The sequence below is a fragment of the Macrobrachium rosenbergii genome, chromosome 30 (genome assembly GCF_040412425.1).
Source record: "Macrobrachium rosenbergii isolate ZJJX-2024 chromosome 30, ASM4041242v1, whole genome shotgun sequence".
Taxonomy (NCBI): Eukaryota; Metazoa; Arthropoda; class Malacostraca; order Decapoda; family Palaemonidae; genus Macrobrachium; species Macrobrachium rosenbergii.
Window position 1 is genome coordinate 28,155,872 of NC_089770.1, and position 27,265 is coordinate 28,183,136.

A 27,265-nucleotide genomic window follows, 5' to 3' on the forward strand; every position below is an offset into this window, starting at 1 on the left:
ATCCCAGAAAAGTATTGAGGTAAGTAACGTAATCATTCAATTTGGGCCTTTCAAGTAATTAATTCTGTCTTCTGTCGTGAATTCCATGGAGTCAGTTTTTGTTGTTTTAGTTTAAGATATTCTGCTGTCTCCGGCTCTTGTTTTTGGGTAGTCTGTAATCCAGGAGTCAGCCATTTGAGTCTTAATGGCTTGGCGTTTTGTGATTGCACTCAAGATTACTAAAAAATGAGGTCAATTTGCATTTTTTAAAAGGGTCTTGTTTCACTTATAGTTATTATATGAGGTTGTCATTTAATTTTCAACCAAAATCATCCCTGCCACAATTCCACATAAGTCTGGTGCTTTCCATATCCAATTTCTTTATTACCGATTCCACCTCAAGACTGTAAATTCATGCATTAGTACAAAGATAATTCAGTGTTACAGAATTTCAGTACAAAGTAACTATTCACTTGTTAAGTGGTAAGCTCCTTTATGCATGCTCAATGTCAAATCAATTTAAATGCAGCTATTAGGCCATTTTTTGTTCACTATTGGCTTTCTGATGATTTGTGTATTGTAAATGATGGCCCATAGAACCTGTTCTATGGGCCAGTTGTCACTTTGACAAACTGTTCCTGTTGTTCATGTACAATATTTCCATAATCAACTGAAGATTTTCAGTTAAAATTTCTCATCACATCATAATGAATTACCACAGACACTTGATAATGTTATCCCCAATAATCCCCACTCACCGTCCTCAAGCACCCCTTTTTTGAGAGCCCAAATAGGCCATACTTTATTCAACCTTGTACACCAAAAGTGGCATTTCCCTTAACTGAGGTTGCTCCAGGAAAACAAGACCTTCATTGCCACATTCATTCTTTAAATACTATATCAAAGATGTACCCACTGTGCAGAAAAATTCCACAGAATTGGCCACACCACTGACCTACACAGACGATACATCAGCAGTGCATCAACCCAACCCGCTATGTACAGGAAATTAGTGCTGAAAAAGTTTATGATACTCATTTTTCTGCCAATAAATAAACTCACAATATAAAATGGTAAAGCAATTCATAAAAACAGCAAACGATATCAATTGTAGACAAACTGCACAGTAATATAATGCAAAAAGTGATCACTGTAAAATCATGCCAGACCACCTTCAGGGATTAGACTTCACAGAAATAATTAGAGTAAAGAACCACTACATAGAAAATGCCTTATGGCAAAGAAAGTCTGCCTGATGATGGAAAACCAAATTTTCAGCTCCCAAAACTATATTTTCTAGAAAAATCCATTAATCACACCATGACCACATATGTAGTTTAAATGTCCCAAGATAGTCTTTTGTCTCTTAGATAACAGAAGGAACCATTTACCCTCTTCATCGTTTCTGCAAACTGAATGCAAAACAAGAAACAAGCGGCTGGGAAGGAGAGATATCAGTGTATGACTGGTGGGCCCGTACACAAAAATCCTGTTTCATGCTTTAAATAGTTAGTTATTTCTCATCACAACCCCATATATATTATGCCTGAAACCCATTTGAGATAAGAGAATCTGAAGCTGCAAAAAGGTTGCTTGCAAGTGTCTGATAGGTCCAGGAGAGCACTTGTGAACTGGCTCAGGTGGGTACTGAAGTTAGTAGAATGTCCACTGAGTAAAACAAGAAGTTTGTACTGGCAAGGTGTCAAAAAAGTATTCATCAACTGATTTATGAGATGTAGATTGATTATGAAAATTGAGGTCTTGAAGACCAAGCGCCGGATGCTCACCTCAGCAGAATATATCTCTTGATAACCTGCATCAATGAGTATATCTGAATGACATGTAGAGGTCAAGGAAGTGGAAATAAGTTTAATCTCGTTCTGCTTTAACTTAAACCTGTCCGACCTTGTCTTCTGACATATTGATTTAAGCCTTAAGTATTACCTGCCTCTACCAAAACAAGTGTTCCTGGAAATGTGCTGATTGATTGATTTATGGCTAGCAAAGAGAAATGCCTGCACCCTTCCGATTCGTAGCCCTCCTCGGGAAGTGATAAATGATAGACATTTTTAACAAAATCATGGGCACATTACACTGACACAGACAAGAGTGTAGCTCCCATTTCTCGAAGGTAAATCGCGGATTGTGGATTACCTTTCCTTCGAGTTTGACCTGTTTTAATCAATCCCGTATTATGAGTATTTCTTTTTTTTTCCTTATAAACTAGAGTTTACAATTAAAACTTCTTTTATAAGCGACAAGTTATTACCATATATGAAACTGTCCGGAAATTAAATGTTTACAATAACTTACTCCAGTTAACACAGTCGTTCATCATGTCATTTATAATTTTGAAGTTACTTCACATTGTACATTTTCATTATTTGTAAGGCTCACTGGTGTTCTTTTAATAACTAAATTTTTTGGTTTTTCTTATATTTTACATATTGCCTTTGTTCGTAAAAATTGTAAGGTACAGCACAGGGGTCATTCAATGAAAAGGATAGAACCGGAGATACTGACCCAAAATCATAATTGTTTTCCTCTTCAGGTAAACTCTGATTCCAACACTAATGTATATTAATTTCAGTACTGCCATTAATTATAAGTGTTTCTCGAATAAATTCTTTTAAAGAATCACAAGAATGTCTATTTGCCGATTCACTAGACGAGGAAAGCCCGTTTGAATTGAGTCGAGTTGAATATAGTATATAGGTCAAAGGCCGAGAACTGGGACCTATAAGGTCATTCAGCGCTGAAACGGAAATTGATAGTAAGGTTTGAAAGGTGAACAGAGAAAAACCTCACAGTTGCACTATCAATTGTTAGGAGAGGGTGGAGAGTAAGATGGAAGAAAAAGAATATTAAATAAAAAGAATATGAAAGGAGGTAATTAAAAGGAACGAAGGCGGTTGCAGTAGGGGACGAAGGGACGCTGCAAAGAACCTTAAGTAATGCCTCCAGTGCTTCCCGTGAGGTGCACTGACGGCAAATCCCTCTAACGGGGATAACCGGTTTGGCATTGCTGCTTATTCCGCCTTACACCCTCTCTCAATCGAGTAGGGTCGACGGACAATAGTTTGTACACTAGCTTTCGCGCTGACATTCACACGGGGTATTTTTGCATTAGACGTTGTTACTGAATTAACCATCTATGATTTCCCCTCTTGTTAGCTCAGTTCTTGTACTTCCTGCACAGACAGCCATTCTTGATGTTAAACCAGTCCTCACTGACGTTCTCTTTCTCAGAAAGGAAATTCAACCCTAACACTGTAAAGAGCAATTTGTTCCTTGAAAACGGAAACTATATGAAGAAAATCCTCATAACTTTTCTATTTTTATTTTTTTTAACCACAATTTTGTTTTTATAGTTTATGAAGAGAGGTGTCAGTAGACACTGAAACACTGACGTGATAATCTATTTTCAAAATAGTCTTCAGGCGGTGAAACTTGCCCAGTAATTTTCCGGACATTATAACTTTACGGAATGGCGTATGTATCACTATTCAGTGACTGACAGGATTATGGAATGGAATGGAATATAAAAATTTGGTCAAAGGTCAAGTGTCGGGACGCCGAGGTCATTCGGCAATGAGGGGAGTAAAAAGCTTTGGAAAAGTGTAACTGGAGGAAAAACTAAGTTCCAGTATGAAAGTTTTTAGGAGGGTGCTATGATTGAAGCAAGAACTTGCACGGAGATACCGTAAACGGAATGTAAGGGGTCTCAGGTAAGGGCAGCATGGACATTGCACATAACCGTAAGCAATGCGTTGGCAGTAATTCCTTATGGGGGACGTCTTTATCTCCAGTTCCAACTACTAATCTAAACTTTATGATAATAATCACATTTACTGACTCCATCTAACCGTATCAAATCTTCTCTTAGGGTTCTGTCAAAACTATCCAAAGCTCTTTCTGGACACAGGATTGGTTAATCTTCAAAAAGCAGTTTCTCAGCTCAAGAGTGTGCAAGGAAAACTTGTAAATAACCATATTCAAATTACTTGACAAGGTTCCTGTTGAATTTTATATAAATGTTACACTATGCACTTAAAATTCCCTTGTACTACTGTTTAATAAATGCTCTATTATAAATCTCAATATACCACCACCAGGAGAATAAAAATACTGCTCACATGAACCATATATATTTGGCTCCAGGATTAATACAACTTGGTCTCTTGTCTCTGTTCTGAGCTTATCTTATGGTATTTGGCCAGGTAGTCAGTGAACTCCTGGTATGGAGACTTGGTGAAGACAGTTTCCTTCCACAAATCAGGTGTCAGATAAGCGTAGGTCTTTGCAATGGCAGCATAGGTTGCTTTAGCAAAGTTACCCAGGGTAGCAGTCTGGCCTCTAGCACTTGTGTAGCAGTCTTCAATACCTGCCATCTGTAGCAATTTCTTGGGCACAGAGGCAGCGACAATACCAGTACCACGGGGAGCTGGGATGAGTCGCACTAATACAGAGCCACATTTACCAGTTACCTAAAAGAAAGCATCATATCTCAACAAAAATAAAAATAAATAAATAAATATCCCTGATTCTTGTAGTACATACTCTAAAAAAAAAGCTGAAGCTTTAACATGACTGGTTTTACTAAATTACAGATGTCAAGATTTATAATTGGGTTAACTGGTAACGATGGATCTCAATTTTATTTTGTTTCCAAACTTTATATTCAAGTCAATTACATTTTATACATTAAGAAAAATAATGTTCAACTGTTGGTGTTACTTTACATTTGGTAAACATAGGGATCGATCTTGTGGGCTATTCAACATATTCATGGCCAAAATAGAGTAACCAATTTGTCACTTTCATGTGATGAATACTGAAGGCTATGCAGCAACTGAGTTATATGACACTATCATCCCTCCTCCTCAAGGAATATATGACATTCTGGCTTCAACTAAGTCGAGACCAGTGATAAAGAAATGGCACATGCATTTATCATTCAATTATATCATGAAGATGCTATTCTTACTTAAAAATATATAAAGTTATCAAATGTGGTTAGAAAATTATCATAATTTTTATTCATCATATCCAAACACACTCAAACTTTCCAATTAATTTTTTAGTAATTTACATTTGAGTTTTAAGTCAGTCACTGATATGGTCTACTGTTCTCTATTCACATTTTATTAATTGCTACTAGATTCACTGACAATATGGGTCTTTTAATGGTCTCTATTAGTATTTTATTAATTGCTACTAGATCTCATTTGTGAAAATACGTCATAACAGATTGGTGGGAAGAGACAAGCAGTAATTGGTAAGTGAAAGACACAACACTTGGCATAAGGTACATAAAAAACAAGGGCAAAATTTATTTTAGCCTTTTGGCCTCCTTCAACAAACTAGGAATAAAAAATCAGCAAAGTAATAGGCAGCCTAGGAATTAGAATTTCTGTCTACAACTAGGAATTTATAAATTAGAAAATTATGTTTAATATCAATATAACTATTGTGAGACAAAATTTCATGAAACCAATCAACGTGTCTGTCTGTAGATAACAAGAGTTGATGGAGTGTAAGACTTCACCAACACCGAGATCTACCTACTATGCCTGCATCAAACCAATCAACGTGTCTATCTGTAGATAACAAGAGTTGATGGAGTGTAAGACTTCACCAACACAGAGATCTACCTACTACTCTGCCTGCATCATCATAAAACTTCCCAATGAAGAGGGCAGCACTCGCAGTTTACAGGCACAATAGGAGCAATGTTCTAACAGTGACTTCATTACTTGTGAATGGAATCAATTAAAGGATCTCAATGCACTTTCATTTAACATATCCAATGACCTATGAACCCCCTTTCTTCAAACAGTACAAGCTAAAAAATATAACTTAGGGTTTTACAGGCAAACTTGAATGTTTACCCAGGTGCCCTAGACTACCAGTGGTACTTGAACTACAGTAGATGAACTCCATAATACAGAAGTAATATTATTTATTTCCTCAAATATATATTAAAGTAGTGTCAAAAAGAAAAGAATGTCTTCGTTTAGCAGATAATTACAATTTTAATGGTTTCTGTGCTCATATGTTAATTACCTATTGATGTTTGACATGCCACAAACATTTCATTTCATTACTAATACATGTTAACTTCTTTATATTTTTAAAAACCTGAAACTGGGGTAATAATGGCAATGTCAATAGTTATCACTAGTATCACCATCTATATAAAAAAAAAAAAAAAAAAACTCGGGCATACTAACAAGTTCTCTTTGGTGCTCCTAACAATAAGGGCATCTTGGCTCAAGTATCATCATACGCTGTCTTTAATAATGACAAGCAATTTTTCGGGATTCAGAGATGATGTTTTTGTTACAGAACACTGATGTTTTCCAAGCTTATTTTATCTGATAACTATATTGGTAGCCTGTTCTCTTATAACAAGCTTTCTGCTAAACCAAAGACTGACTACGTTATGAAATTTAATTAGTCATGCAAAGCACTGGGTACTTTCGGCCTTGAGCGCTCAAGACTGTGAAAAGAGGGAGTTGGAGTGGCTTGACAGCAAGATAGAGAGATCCAGAAAATAAGGATCAAGTATAAAGTGCAGCCCTACTAATATAAAAACTGCACATTTCACATCCCATATATAATATATATTGCTGTTTTCATGTATAATCAGTATGAAAGACTATATAATGACTCGAGGAACTAGTTAATATGAACTAGTTAATGTTTGTAGAAAACAGGGTTGGTGGAGTGCATGACTTCCACCAACACGGAGATCTACCCATTACTCTACCTGCAGGTATCATAGAACTTCCCTATAGAGGAAAGCACTCGAGTTTTACAGGCACACCAACAACTCCCTTTTCAGCATAGGCCTATATTACAAATGCATCAACAACACTTAAAATTGATTATTGCAGGCAGGCACATGCCCACACACACACACACACACAAAGAGAGAGAGAGAGAGAGAGAGAGAGAGAGAGAGAGAGAGAGAGAGAGAGAGAGAGAGAGAGAGAGAGAGAGAGAGAGAGAGAGAGAGAGAGAGAGAGATATTCCATACTGAAAGGGAAATTTTAGAGTAAGAAGGTTTCAAAGGGTGGAAAGTCAGATGGAAGAAGAGAACTTAAAAGGAGTTACAACAAAGAGAATGAAAGCAGTTGCTGTTAATGGCCAAAGGGATAATGCAGAGAGCCTTAAGGGACACCAACAATGCACAAAGTGAGGTGCACTGATGACACTGACCCACTATAGGCAAGAGAAACCCTAGCTTCCCAAGATTTTTTATACATTTACTTGTGAATGGATGACTGGAATTTAGGGACAGCCAAACACTGGGACTCCACAGGGTCATTCGGCACTTTCATTCCATGTGGTTAATGATCTGGCCTTCTTATTTTTTCCTGAATATTTCCTCAAATGGCTATTGCCAAAAACCATTTGTATTCACTAATGACCTAGTCTGACCTGAATTTTATCCCTCAGATTGTTAAAGGTACAGTAGCTTATCACAAACATCAAAATGCAAGATGCCAGTATGAGAATGAACTAAACACAGAGGCGTACTACTGTATCCTCAATATAAGTGATTTCTTGTTATATTGCCTGTGCTGTGTTTTCCCTACTTTACCTACCTATTCCTGTATAGTCGTATCCAGCCTATAGGCTGCAACTAATTTCAGGTAAAATCTTGATAAGGGTAAGTCATTAGCGAATCAAAATTGTACAGTAATAGCCATTTGAAGAGATATTACGTAAAAAATAAGAAGGCCTGATCATTAATCACTTGGAATGAAGTGCTGAATGGCCCCGAGTCCCAGTGCTTGGCAAGGTACCTAAATTCCATCCACCCATTCACATATAAGCCTACTCTACATATTCTATCATTTTAATCAGGACTAACAATACCATGACTACAAGATGGGCTACAACAGCCTCTGTATGTAGTAAAAAATAGTCAAGGCTACATAACTCCTATCACTTTCATTACACCAGCCTCTAAAACAAGACTTGCAAGCTTGCAATAACAAATTATTTTGTTGGCTGGTGTTGAATTACAAATCTGAAATTTTTGGCTGGTGTTAAATTACAAATACATCAGCTAATCACTGGGAAACCAGAAAAAAAAATTAAGAATCAACAACAACTGTCACTATCACTTGGGAACTTATATTAAACCCCAACAAGCCATGTAAGTTTAACACAACAAACTGACACATACCTTGCATGGTACCAAGCTGTATAATTTGAACAAAAACGGACACATACCTTGCATGGTACTGTATGAGGTTTACCGATCTTATTACCCCAATAACCTCTTCTTACAGGAACAATGGACAGCTTGGCCAGAATGATTGCTCCACGGATAGCAGTTGCCACTTCCTTGCTGCACTTGACACCCAATCCTATGTGGCCATTGAAATCTCCGATGGCAACAAATGCCTGGAAAATTTTGTATAAAAAATAAGCCCATGTACAAATTTTATTTATTCACAACAAAATTACACATGGCACTTCTTACAACTGTTGCACATTACACATGGCACTTCTTACAACTGTTGCACATGGCATTAAAAAAAAAACATCCTCATTAATAACTATTACAGCCTCATACAACATGAGAGCAGCACCTTTCAAAATTAGTTAATGAGTAGGGTAGGGGCCCAGTGAGGACGCATGGCCCAGTGGGGACGCATTTGCTATAAAAAAACTTCTATACCAAAAAATGCAACTTCCAATCCAAAAACAAAAATAGTAAAATATATACCTACTATTGTCTAACACTTGGGGGATTATCAAGAAAATCAAAGATATCTAATGTGGAGAAAAAATGTCAAAATTTTTTTTTATGAATCCTGAATTTCCTTAGCAAAATGCTAAGAAAGTTTTTTTAAATCATATTATTGACCTAGCAAATCTAAAGTAACTGCAGTTTTCTTTTTCCAGGGGAACTGAGGATGCCTTAAATGCATAGAAGAATGAAGAGATACCTGAAAATATAAGAAGGGGGAGGGGGGGAGGGGGGCGTCCTCACTGGGCCCCATGAAATAGGGTGGCCCCAATAAGACGCACTTTTCAGAAATCGTTACAGAGGTTTCTCATGAAGGACAGAATATATCCAACTATCACCCTAATGGTCTATGCACATTAGGCTGGCTTTTGCCTGATACTCACACAATGCCAATGCCTTGAAGTGGGACTACATGAGGCCCAGTAAGGACGCCGTGCGCTGGCCCTAATAAGACGCGTCTGGCCTTATTAGGGCCGGTGGGATGCGCCCCCACTGGGCCTCTTACTTTTCTCTTTAATTTTACTAAATTTGAATTATATTACAGGTGTAATAAGAATAAATATAGGTAAATAACAGGTACAATGGGACCAAAAGCAAAAACAAAAACAGGCCTCCACAAGCAAGCAGCAATATTCTGAATTGGACCTTCAAGCTGCTATTAACGACATCAAAGAGTGAGTTATCTTACTAATTATGTAGCAAAATGTACCAAATTACATTTTCAATACTTTTATTACTAACAGGTTACCATAATAGCCAATCATTATCAATATTTGTCCTTAAATTACAGATGCAGTCTGTCAATAAGATCAGCTGGGAAGAAGTATGGCATCCCTGAGTCTACTTTACGTCACAAGATTTCGGCTACCATCCTATGGGTATGAGAATGGGACCACCTACATTGCTAACAGCAGCTGAGGAAAATGTGCTGGTTAATTATATCAAAGGTTCAGTTCAACGTGCACATCCAGTATCTAAGAAGAATATCATTGACACTGTCCAAGCGATACTGGAAGAGGAAGAAGCAGAGGGGGGTAGTTAGGAACAGGCCAAGTTCATTTTATGGCAATGAACCAAAACGAAAATGGTGGAGACTTTTTCGATCAAGGCATCCTACTATAACATACCGAACACCAGAGTCCCTGTCAAGTGCACGTAAATCCATCAGTGTTCAAGTCATCAAACAGTGGTTCCATGACCTGCAGCAATACTTTAGCTGAAGAAGACATGTCGGAGATACTAAATGACCCATCACGTATTTTCAACATTGACGAGTCTGGCTTCTCTCTGTCCCCAAAACAGGCAAGGTATTAGCAGAGAAAGGAGACAAGATAGTATTTGAAGAGAGCTCTATCTACAGTAAAGTCAACATCACTGTTGTTGGCAATATATGTGCAAATGGGAGTATTCCTCCCCATGATTATATACCCTAGAAAAAGAATTAATGTTCAGATAATAGAGGAATTTCCTGATGGTTACCAATTCAGTGTAGGTAAAAGCGAGAAAGGCTATATTACCTATGAAACACTCTATGAGTTCTTGTGTAATGACTTTAGTGATTGGCTAGATGTTCATGAAGTCAAGCGGCCTGTGTTAGTGTTCACCGATTGGCATGAGACAAGGAACAATTATTACTTAATAAGAAACTGAACGAATTAAAAATAATTCTTTATGGTCTGCCCCCAACACGACGCATCTCATGCAGCCTCTCGATGTTGCCGTGTTTGGGCCGTTGAAAAAGCCTGGATAAAAGCTGCACGAGACTTTGAGCACCTCCATCCTGAAACTGTGATCCAACAACACAACTTTGCCAAGGTCCTAATTCCAACATATTACAAGTATGTAACAGAAAAAACATCAAAAGTGGATTTGAGAAATGTGGACTCTACCCATTTAATCCGGACAACCCTGACTATAAGAAGCTTGAATCAGCTGCAGCTCAGAGGGAACATTCCACTTCAATCTTTGAAGGTGTGGACCAAGGTAAGTTAGCCTATCCATTCTATAACAGAACTGATGATTTAATATACTGGTAGTTAAAAGTTTAAAACAAGATGCTTATTGGTATAAACTGCAGCCATAATCATACATCCAACTCTTTGGATACTTGTATTCATTCAGTCTATTTTGTATCTTCTTTTTCTACAAAAAGGTGGATTCATTGAGAGATCTGTCCAAACTATGAGGATGGAGACTGTGAATAGCAGTACCCAAACAAAACCCTTCAGTTATGCCCAACCAGACACTGACCTTACATGTTTGCCAGGAAACCAATTACCTAGGTTTGTAGCTACATATACAATGCTGTATTATGCCTACATATTTATTTCATCTAACCTGCAAACATATAGCAAAAATTTACCATATGGACTATCTAAAAATTACTCTATATTTCCCTACTTTAATTTCTTGTTTATGAATACCTATTGTACATCAATTTCAGATCATTGTGCGATATGGTATTAGAATATCACAGATATAGGCCATTAGTTTCCTACTACAGCAATAAAACTTTTGATCCCAAGGCTGCCATACCTTCACACAGTCCACAGCCCTCAACTTTACAAAGCCCACAGCCCTCAACTTCAAAAAGTCCTGGACATTCTGCCACAAAAAACTCTGAAGTGAGTCCTTTTATGAAGTGTCATAACTTCTACCCTGAACGACGGCCAGGTCGCGGTCCTAAGCATGTGAAGACTCTATTGGATAAAGTTTATGCAATATCATCTGATAAGATGATTGAAAACCTGCGACAGCAAAAAGAAAATAAAGAAATTAAAGAAACATCAACAAATAAGAAAAGGAAAGTAGGTGACAAGGGTACAAAAAGGCAGAGTAGGACAGTAGGTGCCAAAGGTGGCTCTATAAAGAAAAGTAAAACTAATGCCCTCCAATGGAAGAATCTGACCATGATGTAGATGAATCAAGTAAGTAGAGAATAAGTCATATCCTTAATCCATTTGGTCTACCATAATTATATATCATGATATATTGTATATAGCATATACAGTTTTATAAAAACTAGTGAGATAGTAGCCTACATATGAACCCTAACTCAAGGTATCTTCTTTCTGTTTGTTTGTACAGTGAGCTTACTTGACTCCTCCGAAGGAAGCCTTGATCTTGATATGGACTATGGGACAGGGACTTTATGCTGCCTGAAGATGACCCCATAATTGGATCTTGGGTTGGTGTGTGCATAAAGAGCCCTCAGTCTACCTCACGTGGAAGGCAGCATGTCTCTTTTAAGGTGTACATTGCTCGGGTAAGACCATGTAAACATATTCCACTCATAGCCTATATATATATCTGGTATATGCTTAGGGTAACATGAATGAGTGTGTGTGTATATTTTTCTTCAAAGATATCATCAAAAGAAAAGCATGCATGAGATAACAAGAAATAATTATCCTATTTCAGATTAAAGACGTAGATGAAAAAGGAGAATATACAGTATCCTTTCTAAAGGAGAAGTCCGAAGGGTTTTACGTTGTAAAGGAGGTAGAGGAGCTGTCTTACCCTGTTCACAGGAAAGAACTAATTGTCCTCTCTACCCCACCAAGTCAATACCGACAGAGAGTGTTCGGTTTTATCATCCCTAAAGATGTCAAGGAGACATTAATGAGTTTTTTTAGAAATCAATAAATTTTTCTGATTTACATCATTTCTTGCCAGATTATTTTTTTTTTTGTAATGTAACTGATTAAAATGGCTGTGCTAATGTAAATCTTTCATTTCAGACCCTTTTTATTGATAAAAACCTATAAATAAAAAAATATATGCAAGTGAGTCCTCACTGGGCCAGGTGCGCCCTATTGGGGCAAATTATGGAAGTGGGGACGCATCTCACAAATTTTCATCTGTCAGAATGTTTGGACAAATAAATCAAATTTGGTGGTTTGGTATGAAAGAACAACTATTCCTAGATAATATGAGACCTAGCCCAAGTGAAAACTTGGTCTGGTTGACCATCTGGATTTTTTTAAACTAAATTATCCAAGCATTTTGCGTCCTTACTGGGCCCCTTACCCTATATATCCTTACCTTAAAACGTGTGCGCTGACCAGCACGTGTCTGTTTCTGGACAGGCATGATCTTCAGTACCTCATCTTTGAGTTGAGAGCCAAGGAAGAAGTCAATGATCTCAAACTCCTGAAAAAATATTTTGAGTTTCAATTGGAAAGAAATTCATATGTTTTTGTCATCTTAAATAGTAAAAAAAAATCACTATAACATTACAGTATTTAACTGCTGCAGGGGAAAGGTTAACTGGATGTTAAAGTGGCCACTCTACAGGAAAATAAAAAAGCACGAACAAGATTAAATTTAACTAACAAATCCATACTTATAACTTTTTTAAGCCATCTAACCTCTGAGAGAGAGAGAGAGAGAGAGAGAGAGATAAATTCTGTTACCTTAATAGGAAGAGAGAAGAGGTAAATCTCTTCCAGGCTCCGGATCTTTGCATCCTTTACCAGCCTGCCAAGTTTGGTGATTGGCACCCACTCCTTTTCATTTTCCTTTCCACGGCCACGTCCTCTCCCACGACCGCGACCTCTTCCACGACCACGTCCTCGGGTACCAAAACCTCCCCGGAAACCTCCACGGCCAGATCCTGAGTCTGCCATTCTGTAATATAGGATGAAAACAAATCAAAACAATGAAATATTTACTGAAAATGGCTAATACCAATGATACAAGAATACACATACACTACTGTAAGGGTAGTTTGCAGAACGGGAGCAGGCTCTAACACTACCACAGAGAGGAAGCTTTGGAGTTACATCAGGGGAGGGGGCAGGTCAGGGCAGAGCACACTAAGGCAGGTTAGGAATCTAAGGTCTGGTTAGGTCAGAACACAGCATTCTATTAAAGGTTAGGCTTATTTCCATTGTGGGACCTGTCTGTCGCTCTCAACTGGTCCCTACCAAATAAAACAACAACCCTAGTAGCAAAAAATTCCACTGTACTACCAAATTTGCAAAACTGCACCATGGCAAATAATCCCACCAACATGTTCCCTAACAATAAACTGACTACTGTACAAAAAAATCTATACTACATAACCATATATCCTTGGACCAATACAGTATGCATGTAACTCAACTTTCATCATAGTGATAACAAGCTGTCAATCTGTGCCATAGATTATGGTAAAAAGGAAAATGAAAGCACTTCCCACTCCTCAGTGGCATGCATTCATTAGAGACTTTGCAATCAACTTGTCCCACTGTGTAATGTTCTGAGATTAACAGAGGCTAAACCATCACCAAGATACCACAAAAAAGCGATCTACAATAAATGGGCCCACACTGGCACTAGAAAACTTGCATGAACACCTGGAAACAAGTCACTACAGTCAAACCAAACGGACTAAAAACATGCAAGTTTTCGACACTGGCCCTTTTCCTAGATGTGATTCATAAACCCTTGCCCTAAGTTGGGATGGCATGCAGATGTAGCAGAAACGTTGACATACCTTCCTTGTGCCAATTAAGAAAGGGTAAACAACTTAACACTACTGTTCTGCATTTCTAACACTGAAGATGTTAAGTGAGCTAAAGATCCGAGAACTGATGACAAGTAAAGGATGATTCACAGAAAATAAAAAAGTTGCAGTAAATGAAGATATGAAACCATACATTAAACTGTTTGGTAACAGGGTAGGACAAGGGATGATTTAGTTTCTAATCATCTAATGAATTACAAAAATGCACAATATCTGATACAATGCGATAAAAACAAACCTATTGGCTCCTCAAAGATTGCAAATTAAGTTGGAGTTCTCCCAGAATGGTCGTTGTCTTTCAGATGGCCTGTAGGAGGGGTAAGTAAGATTTCATGACCAGATTATAACCCCCCCAACTGAGGAATACAGATTCAGTGTGGTCAGATAATCAGATTGTAAGCCAGGAAGTCTGACAACAATAATAATGACAGCCATGTTCATAGTCATTTGAGTTTCACTATAGTAGACCAAAGCACAACAGCCCCCAACTGAACACCATTCCTAAGGAGGTTGAAAAAACCCAAGTCTGGAATGAATGGGCATCTGAAAGTACATCTCTCAAATACAGGGAAACCATCAAGTTTCCCTCTTGTAAAGGCACCACAAAACAGGGTCTCGAAAAGCCTTTCATGAATTAATTTGTTTGGGAAGGGATGGAGGGAGAAGCAATGATTGGCCCCCCGCCTCCTGGGAACTATGACTGCAAAAGCCTAGACAGCTGTTCATAACTTTTAATGTTTGAGCACAAAATCCTAGGCAGCTGTTGTGGGAATCCTGTATTCGTCAACAATGGCCCCCGGTTGCCCAGGGTTCCAAACCCCTTTAACAAGGTGACAGCCACATCCTGCTCCCTTCTGGATGAAGTCTTCTGGGGATTTAGTGTGGCTTCAAGAGGACTGACCTCTAGCATGCCTAGTATTGATGGCCTAGCCATCCCCAAAAAGGCTTACCTAGGAATGGAATGGAATATAAGATTTAGGCTTGAAGGCAAGCACCAAAGGCTTACCTAGTGTCCTTCATGATTCGTAAAGGGGCATTGCACGACAATCCAGTGTTTAAGGAGCGAGCTGACTGCCGAATTTCGATAATTATCAAATTCTAGTTAACAGTTTTCAGCTGTTTTGTCAAATAAACATATCCTGCAGCATTAATGGTTTATTGACAATTTTGTTCAATGCTTCTATGGCACTGTGAGCCACAAACTGTTTGAAAAAAAAAAAAAAAAAAAAAAAAAAAAAAAAAAAAAATGTAATGAGCATCTATGACTTACTATTATGGATAGGCTCAAGTGAGTTACACACTTTTGTGTTAATAAACATACCTTGAAAGGTTATTGCTGAAAAAAAAAAAAGTTTAGACTGGTTCATGAACAGTTTTGTTCATCGCTTGTACGGCACTGAGAACAACTACTGCAAAAAAGCACGTAAAAAACTCACAAAAATCTGTATAAAAATACTTGTCAAAACTAAATGCTTATTCCTCCAAAACGACAACCAAATTCAATGAAACTTTTAGTGTGTAGTATTTACTATATCTTTTTGTCGGGAAAACAATTTTTAAGTGCAACTATTTGTTTTTGGAACATTTTTGAAAAGTAACATGATTTTTTTCAACTGCAAATAAAAATTGACTTAAGAGGTCGAATTTCTAAATTTCCCGAGATTATTTTCATTAATAGATGTAGAATGTGTGGTAAAAATTTTAAGCAAAACCCTTCAATCGTAGGATAGAAACAGTCATTTAATCCATAATGGGCCCACATGGCATCAGATCTCTCCTTAAAAGCAGTGTCTTCCTTTCTACCATTCACTTTGAAAAACGCAAGGATGTACAGGTACTTCAAGCCCAGATTAACTCTGGAGCCACCAATACTAATGTTGCAAAAAGCAAGGGTGTATGGGTGCTTCATGACCTCTCTTGATAAAATTCCTATTATCTCCCTTCAATATTAGGTTAGCGTCCAAAAGTTCTGAGTCTGGTGTAAGAGGTCTCCCTTCAAATGCAAACAGCCTATTTGGTTAGCCATAAGCATAACTAAAAAGTAGCTTGCAACAATGCCATGGATACAGACACAGCACATCAGACACGAAAAGAAAACTCCCACTGCCTACAAGTAAACCAAACCATGGATGCTCGTCAGTCCACAACCTAACAGGTTCAGGTAAGAGGCAGGACTTGAGACTCCTCTAAGAGGGTAGACCAACCAAAGCCAAAAAGTTCTCTGGTCCACAAACCTGGCATTTACTCCATCCAGCACATTACCTCTGCAGGAAACCAGAAAATACAGTAGGTGAGAGCATCCTCACATGGATGAGCTCATCCTGATGGATCTCTTGAGCTCCACCTGCAAGGCACCATCCAATCAACTGCATTCCATAATAGTACAAGCTGAAAACGAGCGAGGCAAGGTATGCTGAAACAACATCTACTCAGTTGAAAATGATGTACGCCCTGGTCAAGAACCCAGTGGAGAATAAAACGTTCCCAAATTATGAAGACACCATATAATGGCTCCCTCAGCCCCAAAACTGGATGCGTACAGGTAGGTATAGTACTAAGTGGTGAAAGACCTATACAGTACAGGGTCTCCCTTCATGCTCCAAATAAGCTGAGACACCAAGTACTCTCTAATACTGCTGAGCTGTGGGGTAAGTGCTTCACTGAGGATTATGCTCTTCCCTTGACAATCAGGATGCTAACCACAGGGATGACCGCTACAACTGTCATCACCACCTTAGGGCAAAAGCAATATTTCATCCTGGGTCGTGCGGACTCCACCTTCTTGTCAGCTTTCCTCTCTTTGAGAGGTGCTGGAAATAACCAGCTTTGTCAGCCATGAGCAAACCCAAACCTTGGTGGTGTTTTGGGTAGTGTCTCTCGTCGCATCACTCCTCTTGCCCAGAATTATCAGGCCCCAGTGAACATTCATTGGCATAAAAATCTTGCCAAACAAAGAAAACAAATGGAAAGAGTATTGGCCTTCTTGCAAAGGGGCACCTATACCTTCTTGATTTTCCTATGGTCTGGGTAAAGGCAGGCATGGAGGATTAGAACTATCAATTGCACCTTGCAATGCTCTACTCCATCTGCAGTGGAGAGGCAAGGGATGGAAACCACAACGTTAATCACAAAGAAAGGTAAATGGTGAATATAGCAGACATGAAAGCTACATGCTGTCAAGCTCAAAAAATCTAAATGGGCAGAAAAGCCCTGTGGGAGACAGGAGGAAAAAAAAAAAAAAAAATAAAAAATCAGATCAGCTGTTACAGAAGAAAACACAGGGCAATCTCAACAACAGAGTAAGTGATTAGGTTTTACATACTGTCAAAGAGAAACTGATGCTGAACATACCATGTGCATGGGCATAGTATCCATACAAAAACAATTAACAAATTGTGTAAACAAGAGTAGAGGACTTTGGGTAGCTTCGGTGTATAGTGTTTTCACCCTAACATATCTCACTGCAATATGTACTTGCTTCTGTTTAAATACTTCCAAATGTGGAAATTTTTTTTTTCTGCTACCTTTGAGAGGCTGGGGGTGTAAGCTCTAGTGTTGTGTGACAATGATCCCATTTTTCTATGCTTATATTTAAGTGTGCAGCACAAGCTGCTTTAGACTGGACAATCTGCTACAGTGTTTTACAATATTTCATCAACTAACAATTGCTGGCAACACGTTTGAACAAAAATACCCAATGATACGTGTAACTGTTAGTGAATGACCGCTAGTGCTGTATATCATTGCTGAAGCAACAGTCTGCTTTTCTCTAAGGTGAACCACTAGACGTACAAAACGCTTTTATAAAACCAAAATTGAGTGGCTGCGAGGATTAATTGAGTGGTGGCAAGTGCACAAAATTCAAGGTATATAGTGATATTGAAATAGGATTTTTAAAAACTCAAATAGAAATTTGTCCTAAAATTATTTTTCACCTTAAAAAAGTCGTTCATCTCATTTCTGTTACCAGAATATAAAAACAAACCAAAAAAAATTAATAAATAAAATTATACTTGTTGAACACAGCAAGGCTGGGAGGTAAAAATCACCCCATATGGCAGACTTTAGCAAATTTTGAAAGATGCTAATAACAAATAATTATTAACAGCTGCGCTAAGAAGCCTGGCTCACAGCAAAGATTTGGTCCTAATCATTAACCTCCTGGATGTATGCGTCAAGGCCAGGTAGAAGAATCACCTCAATGTTTTTTGAAGTGAAATTTGGCAGTGCTGTATTAATCAACAAGGTGCTGCGTGTCGTTAGAATAGATACTTTATATGTTGCGCTATGACGACATTATCAACACTATTTTTAAAAATCTCATGGTAAATTTAGTCCCTTCCCTTAGCTCTGAGTTATGACAATGGTCTCATCAGCCATTCAGCTCAATCTTGAACATAAACAATGCCAGATTTCTCTTAAAACACAGGTATACAAATAGCAAAATTGTAAACCTTCAATCAGTCAGGGGTGAGGGGCCAGGGAGGCCTTCGTACCTTTTAGTTGAGCGACAGTAAAATTTTTTAGTCTTTATTTTCCAAATTTTGGAGACAATGGCTTTGATGATTATGCTTATTCATCTCCATCATATAGTGTTATCGAGATAGAGAACTACAACAGTGACGACCGTTTTATTGGTTTTAAAGTCAGCGTGCATATGACACTCATTCAACCAATTAATAAATTGTATATTTTTTGTACTTTTATAGGTTGCTTCTTGAATAGCTAAGGAGTAATATTGTAATAAAAAATCAAAGTCTCAAAAAATACTGCATGAAGCATTCCAAAGCTCAAAATGTGCTTTTGGAAAGAATTTTTTTTTTCCAAATAATCTTTTTAATCAGTTCTTAAAAGTATCTTATTTTTTATTATTATTCTGCTACACAAGGCAATTACAACCATGTATAACATTTGGTGATGTTAAAAAATGAGCAAGAAAATACTGGTTCCATTACCGAAGCTGCAAATGCATAATATTGCTGTCATCTGTTTTAGCTCGGCCCTACCACTTGATTTTGGTTCTACAATGGTGTAGCTCTTCAATAAATTTAGTCTCTCAGAGCTTAGGAATAGGTCTACACTAAACAGAAATGCCTTTGCTTGCCAAGTGGAAAGTCTGGGAACAAGGGGATAAGAATAAATTATGTTAACCTAACCTAACATCACTGCATTCTACCCAACTAACAATCATAGGGCAATTGTTGAAAACCAAATCTCGGTAATTCTAAGCCGGCTGTCCGCGGTGAGCTAGACTGTGGCAATTGGCGTTTTTCTATGTTATTTTACTTGCTTTACAATTATTTAAAGTAATATTTTGTTGGCCGGCTGTAACTAAACTGTAATTGACCTTTGAAGACTACATGACTAGAATTACCTAACGAAGGGGGTAGGTCTAAGCCGGCATTCTGCGGCAAGCCCCCCCTCCCCCTCCATAGCTAATATGGCAAAATAGTAACCAGTAAACACCTCTAGGGTACGTTAGGTTGGTATTTTTACAGGTGTTTACTGGTTACAATTTTACCGTATTAGCTATGGGGGGGGGGGGCAATGCCGCGGAATGCCAGCTTAGACCTACCCCGCGTTAGGTAATACAAGTCGTGCAGTCTTCAAAGGTCAATAGAGTTTAGATACAGCCGGCCGACAAAATATTACTTTAAATTCTTGTAAAGCAAGTAAAATAACAGGAAAACGTCAATTGCCATAGTCTAGCGCACTGCAGACAGCCGGCTTAGAATTACCCAAACCTCTCTCAAAACTAGCCAATAATGGAATGAAATGGAATATCAAACTTAGGCCAAGGCCAAGTGCTGGGACCTGAGTGTCTTTCAGCACCGAAAAGAAAATTGATGATAAAGTTGTAACAGGAATTCCATGGGTGGAAGTGTAGAATGACGGGGCAAGTTCCGCAGAAGTAAACAAACCTAACCTTTCCTAGAATGCCAGGTCCTGACCTAACCAGAATTTACCTAACCTCACTTAGGGCACTGACCTGGCTGGGGCCAAGTAACACTAAACACTGGAGAGAACAGACTTAGCTCCCGTTCAGAGGTCATCCTGTTATTCTGCAAACTACCCCAAAAATTTTGTAGTATGTGAATAATGACAGGGAGCAGAAGCAGAGTTGGGAGACAGGCAGGGGTGAGAAATCCCACCGTGAAAATGGGCCTTTGGGCTAATAAATGTGTATAGAATGTTGTATCCTGGCCTAATATGACCTTAGCATCCTAACCTGACTCAGGACACCTTCCCCCGACCTGGCTGGTGGGGAGGGGGGTTTTCTATATCTGGACCAACTTGAGTAACACCGAATATCAAAACAGACTGGCGAGACTAAGCCTATATTTGACGCAAAGGTTATTTTTCGGAAGACTCCAGCCACCTCCCACATTACAACTTATATTTTTCTTGGATAAAACTCATCAAAACTAAAACTTTCTTCTCAATACATGACCTTCGCAAATGCTTAATAACAGAGAAAAATAATTAATCAAATTACGACTTATAAGGTAACACAGTACCGCCCCCCCCCCTCCATAGATAACACGGCAAAATTGTAACCAGTAAACACCCCTAGGTTACGTCACGTTGGTATTTTCAGGTTCTTTTAGTGCCCTGTCATTTCCTAGCCATTTTTGAATGAAAAACCCAAAATGGGTTTTCATGCAAAAATGGCTAACTGGAACCTTCCGAAATGGCTGGCTGGAGTTTTCCGAAAAATTACCGACGCAAAATTACCAATGCCTACCCATCTGCCTACCTGGCATGCCAACCTATGACAGGTAAACATACCACAGTTTCCACAGTGATTGGCTACTAAGAGTTCAGTTACACGCACGCACACAGTTCTGCTATAGATAAACAAAATGTCACAAATTGGGGGGGGGGGGATCTTTCCCAGCCAGGTGAGAGTAAGGAGAATGAATTGCACCTGCACCTTCATTGAAAGCAGCCTATCCCCTGCACAACATTTCTGCACTTTACCACAAAAGAATGTTTCTGCAACGAGGCCGTGTGCGTTCTTATAGGCCTATGTAACATAGGTCCAAGTGGATGGCACAAACGTACGTACAAACAGGCCATTTTCCAGCTGATCTCATTTATGTGACCTGGTATGGAATGATGCTGAATTGGCCTAGTAAGTTACAGCAGGATATAAAACAATTCTGTCCAACCTACAAAACAAAATTCGAGATGAGAAAGCCAATATGCCGAGAGAAATTACTCGTTTGCCGGTAAGCCTCAACAAAACAGGTTTGTCTGGTAAGTTTTGTGGGCACGGCCTTACCGCTGGCTGTGTAGTAAGGGGCCATTCTTGAGAAAACAAAAACACCTCTTAAGAATCAAGACGATATACGATTTGACGAGCAACCTCTCCAATAGGTTAAGACTTAAACTACAGGCGTTTCTCTTCACCGCGAACAAAGAGAACACTTTCGGCTATGTAAATTGGCGGGACCTCGGAATCGAGCAAATTTCTGAACAATATTTTGTAAATACATCAGCCTTCACATGATCAACGTTTCTTCTCCATCACTCGAAACCACGCAGCAAAAGATTTACACAGTATTGACGCAGTTACAGACCAAAACATCTAGACTTACCTCGACAGCTCACAGGATTCGGGTCACCATGAAATCACATTTCCCAAAGTTTGTTTTCAAACGATCATTCCACCATCAAAACCTTAACTAATGACCGTATTTCTTACATAAGTGCAACAGTCAATGACTAAACTAAATTTTACTATGTATACACGGTCGGATGGTGAAAGATAAGACAGAAATACAAAGAGATAAATTAAGCCGTACACTTACGTGGAGGATTGCCTTAAAATGAACGAGCTAAGAGCCTGAAGGTGTTAATTTCCCGAAGAGGGTCCCTCAGAAAGTCTTCTAAAAGGTGCATTTTTTTTTTTAAGAATAACTTTATTTTTATTCCCCAAACATCGAATTCACAACAGTAGATTTGCTATATTTACTTACATTCATCTAAAATTATGTATTTATTAGGAAAAGCGAGAATAACAGAAAAAATGACTTTTGTTTTGACATATCGCTACATTCAGTTACTAAGTTTACCTTTCTTTAGAAACTAGAAATCCAGATACCTCGATACTTTTAACGTTTAAATATCATAAGAATATTATCTACTAAAAGTACCAATTGAAGGCCAGCTGACTAATACTGCAAAACTGAAGTACGCCTTCTTTCCATTTCTCTTGGGAGTTTTGGTCGTATTTCTGCCTTCAACTTTTAATGAATATCACATGATCTAGACATAGTTTTAACTTGAATCAGGTGTAAGGACAAGAAAATAAAAGCAATAAGTATGATATATGTGTGTATGGATACTATGTAAAAAGAAACAATTCGTGGTTTTATCTCTGTTCTCGGGCATTTCAAGCTACTTATAGCAAATTGAAGTAAATAATGACAGCGCTCATTCCACTATAGACCAAAATGTTCTGAAATAAAGAAATAAAAAAATCTTTAAATGTTACTCATGTTATGTTAATTTACCTTACACGATTACAAAATTCCATAGCTTTTTTGATCAGTAAGAAGAAAATGGCTTTTAAAATCGCCAATTACAGAATTAACCATCTTTCTAAGAATTCTGTATGTATAATAGTCTGCATGATTTAATATTTTCGATTAAAGCACCTAGAGATTAATCAGGCGTTGACCGTCAATTGCCATCAATATTTCTTTCAATATCATTGTAATAATGGCTCATTTATAACCATTGTACTACCCCACCGCCAAGTCAAAGTCCTTCAAAAGAAGGCATCGTGCTTACCCCATATAAAAATGGGAAAAAAGCACGTTAAAATGGAGAATATTACCATTTTCAATCTTTTGGCATCTATTTATCACAATTTTTCTTATACGTTCTTGTAAAAATAAAAACAGTTATATGAGATGGTGTAACTTTTGGAATCCATCCTCAAGGGGCACATACATATTGCATCATGAATTTTATATGATTTTTCACTGTTTCTTCTGTGAAATCAGTAATGACTAAAATTCTCATCAATTTTTGGCCGCAGCCTGTCACGCTCTATTACAGAACTCGTGCATGATGCAAAGTTCACTAGCTGGTGCATGGTGCAAAATGGCTACGTGAAATACCCATTTTGTTGCAAAGTGCGGAAAAAATGTACACTCATTTCCTTGATTTCTGCGCTTTAGATATAGTAGTTTCTTTCTGAAACATCACAAAAACATATTCGTATACGTACATCAATCAATATTCTACTGAATACCTTCTTTACTTCTGGTTGGTGTCACAACTTAAATGGTTGTACGTTTTCCTTCTTCAGAGCGCCGCAGAGAGAAAGTCGACATCACAGAAAACGTTCTACTGACGTCCCAGAAATATTGGAACATCATAGAGATGACCCTAAATAAAGCATACAATAACAATCACCTGTCTCGAGCTAGAAGGGTTTTCTTCCATCTTTTATTCTTATAATTTATTTTGTTTCATGGTTTTAGACAGATTTACCTAAAATTCTCTCTCTCTCTCTCTCTCTCTCTCTCTCTCTCTCTCTCTCTCTCTCTCTCTCTCTCTCTCTCTCTCTCTCTCTCTCTCTCTCTCTTCTCTCTCTCTCTCTCTCTCTCTGAGAGGATAGTAAACATTAGGCTGTGCTTCACCATCTATCACTGTCTAGAAAACTAAGGTGACCTTAGACTAAATCCCAAAATAAACATGAAACAGGTAAATTTTAGTCTTTCTGGCGGTAGCACGCTCGACTGACGTTGAGAGATCCCAGGTAATACTCCAGGCCATGACTGAAACAATTCCTAAAAATTCCTTGTGTCCAAGTTCAACTAGGTAGGGAAATTGAGTAGCTGATGTGTAGTTAGCTGTAGTGAGTAACTGATTGATTGGTTAATTTACAGATTTTAGGCATACATGCCAAACACTGGGGCAACTAAGGCCATTCAGCGCTGAAACGAAAATTGACAGTGAAAAGGTTTGAAAGGTGTAACAGGAGGAAAACTTCACAGTTGCACTATGAATCAATTGTTGGGAGAGGGTGGACAGTAAGATGGAAGAAAGAGAATATGAACGGGGAACAGTAAAACGAATGAAAACGGTTGCAGCTAGGGGCCGAAGGGACGCTGCAAGAGCCTCAAGTAATGCCTACATTGCGCCGCATGAGGTGCACTGACGGCATTGCTGACTCACTAACGCCCTACGGGGGTAGTGAGTAATAGCCGAGGTGAAGTATTTACTCTTCTGCTTGAAATGCAGGCGAGCAAAGCACGGGTCTGTCAGGAGATCCACATCCTCCTAGAGTAAAAACCATTTTTCAAGATATTCGTGAAATATTCTCTCTCTCTCTCTCTCTCTCTCTCTGCAAAGTGAATTGCGTTATAGTTGTTCCTTTCTCTCTCTCTCTGCAAATATTATATAGTTATATATATATATATATATATATATATATATATATATATATATATATATATATAGATAGATAGATAGATAGATAGATAGATAGATAGATAGATAGATAGATAGATGCATACATATATATACTAACAGGACCTCATTGAAACTGGAGATATTTATTCAAGAAAAGTAACTTTTCTTGAATAAATATCTCCGCTAGATACCATCCCGTTTCAATGAGGTCATTTAGTAATTGTATTAATGCACAGAACAATGTGTAAGTGATAAAAGATTAATATATATATATATATATATATATATATATATATATATATATATATATATATATATACATATATATATATATATACACACACACACACATATATACACACACATTTAGCCTTTTCCCCTAGCAAAGGAAGTGGTTCCAAGGAAAATGCATGTATAACATTTGTCTCACGTTGGCAAACTAACTGAAGGTGTAGAAATAAGCTAGGCTCACATGTACCACACGTTTGCTATCATTTTGCAGTTATTGAGTGGTTTTGCTGTCACCTGAAAGGGACCAGGTATAGTGGCAGACTGAAGTCCGTTATAACACAGACGGACGCAGGCATTCAAGCTATAATATCAACATGGATTTTGAAGAAGCTCTGCTATGGATGTTATTATGTCGAAGAAGGAGATGTCGTAGGAAGAGGGTGTTTTTGGTCCATCCAGTTATAGAAATTAAAACTAAGAGCCCATTTCGCATTCTTTATCCAAAATTGCAAATGCATGAATGAATCTTCAGTTGTTTCCATAGCAATGAAACAGTAGGATTCATTGTCGGCAGCCACTGGTTCTTACCTCGGACTGTGTGCGTGTTATGCTCAACCGCATACGACGACAGTTTTATGGAAATTGTGGGTGATACCATCCGCTCATTGCGACAGCAGTCGAAGTCGACTTCAGTAATTGGCTCGTCGGAGTATTAGGAAACGTTTTCTATGTGAATAACCAACTGCCCAGTGCCCACACTGTAACCACTGGCGTGTGGTGTGGTGTGGTTTTGTTGTGGTACCTATCCATAAGTAGAATATGCGTTCGTGGTCATGATGACTGAAGGAGATCCAGAGCATGAAATGCTTTAGGGCATGTTGCATGAAAGTGAGAGTGGTAATGATGATATTTCGGTTTGTGGAAAGATACAGAACAATAAGATGGTGCAAAGAGTGCATAAATCTGAAATGTTTGGAGAAAGGAAGAGAGGAAGACCCAGAAACTGCTGGATAGATGGCTTGAAAGAAGCATTGGCAAGGAAGGGCCTTTACATTCAAGAAGTGTGAGGTGCATGCACGATAGATGTGAACGGTGTGGTGTGTGTGCAGGGGATTTAGTGCGCTGCTCATGAACCTTCTACATGATTGTATGCAGAGACTTCTGCTGTGGAAGTTTTCTGCATAGCTGATTCATCCAAAGTTCAAAATTATAGTATTAATGTAGCATAGATCATTGTCTTGACTTTTCTTGCAACCATCCCGAAGAAACTGCTTAATGTTGACAACAATACAATTTGAAAGTATACCTACATATTTTTGAACACAAAGTTTAACTACAAATCATGCTATTCACTTACACTTAGGACATGCAATGAAACAGAAGACCTATTTACTAGACCCTGTAAATGATATCAAGCAATGAATTAACATTCTAGTAGAGGTTGTCAATGCTCAATGGATGATACCGAACTCGCCAAGATTGTGGGTATTTTGGCCTGTATGGAAATGTGAAAACACCTTAGGTGGGGAACCCCCTCTTCCTACAGGGAGCCAGTTTCCCTTCTCCACCCATCACATGATGGAGAATTTGGCTCACATCCTGAGATCATTCATCTCATCCTACTATAGCATTACACCCTCCTCAGAATTCCCCAAACTCGTCTGAACCTTTAACTCCAAAGACAGTTGTTTCTCTTGAAGCTGAGTCAATTTCACAAGCTTGCCGTCGATAGAACTATGTAATTAAGAAAATGTGTCATGGCAGTACCTTATCATCCTTCAGCATCCCTATGGTGACTGGATGCTCTTCTTGGCAACTGCATGAGAGAGGATCCCATCAGATGACCTTGGGTCATGCACGAGGTATCAGCAAACCTTGTCAGGTTTGCTCTTTAAAAACTTCTTTATATGGATCATCAAAGAAGAGACACTCAGGTAACTGCCCTGCTTAAAGGACACCTTTGAAGTCAGCCTTAGTCTATGCTCTATGACAGAGAGGAACTATAATGACCACATCCCTCCCTGTGCGTCTTCCTGAACTATCAGAAATTCTTAAACCACATTGTATTTGAAGGCCACCAACTCAGGCCACTACCTCATAGGTGCCAGTGAGTGCCCCATCTACTACCAAGATCCTACCAATGGAGTATACATATATCATGGCACTTCACACTACAGTAGATAGAGCGCTGTCCATAAAGAAATTAAGCATTCTTCCCAACAACTCATAGATGGTGATTTCCCAAAAGACATAACTGCAAGGGTCACAACAGCATCTTGGACTGATGGTACAACAAAACAGGTGAATGGTGAGGGAACAACAACACATATGAAGGCAAGGTTACC

At 38.4% G+C, this 27,265-nt stretch overlaps 1 protein-coding gene and 1 pseudogene across 4 annotated transcripts; one reads left to right on the forward strand and one right to left on the reverse strand.

Annotated features, from left to right (window-relative positions):
* Window positions 1–4,111: 4,111 nt before the first annotated feature.
* Window positions 4,112–23,639, reverse strand: RpS2 (ribosomal protein S2). Of its 4 annotated transcripts, none has more exons than XM_067132043.1 (5): window positions 23,524–23,639; window positions 13,165–13,378; window positions 12,794–12,901; window positions 8,227–8,400; window positions 4,112–4,466 (listed from the first exon to the last, which is right to left on the reverse strand). In XM_067132043.1, exons 2-5 carry the CDS (start codon window positions 13,375–13,377, stop codon window positions 4,143–4,145), a joined length of 819 nt encoding a protein of 272 aa, XP_066988144.1. In that variant the 5' UTR covers window position 13,378; window positions 23,524–23,639; the 3' UTR covers window positions 4,112–4,142. The 4 variants fall into 4 exon arrangements, with proteins under 4 accessions (XP_066988144.1, XP_066988141.1, XP_066988143.1 ...); XM_067132040.1 differs by lacking the exon at window positions 23,524–23,639 and adding an exon at window positions 22,073–22,159; XM_067132042.1 differs by lacking the exon at window positions 23,524–23,639 and adding an exon at window positions 22,067–22,100.
* Window positions 9,405–12,470, forward strand: LOC136854786 (uncharacterized; annotated as a pseudogene).
* Window positions 23,640–27,265: the final 3,626 nt, after the last annotated feature.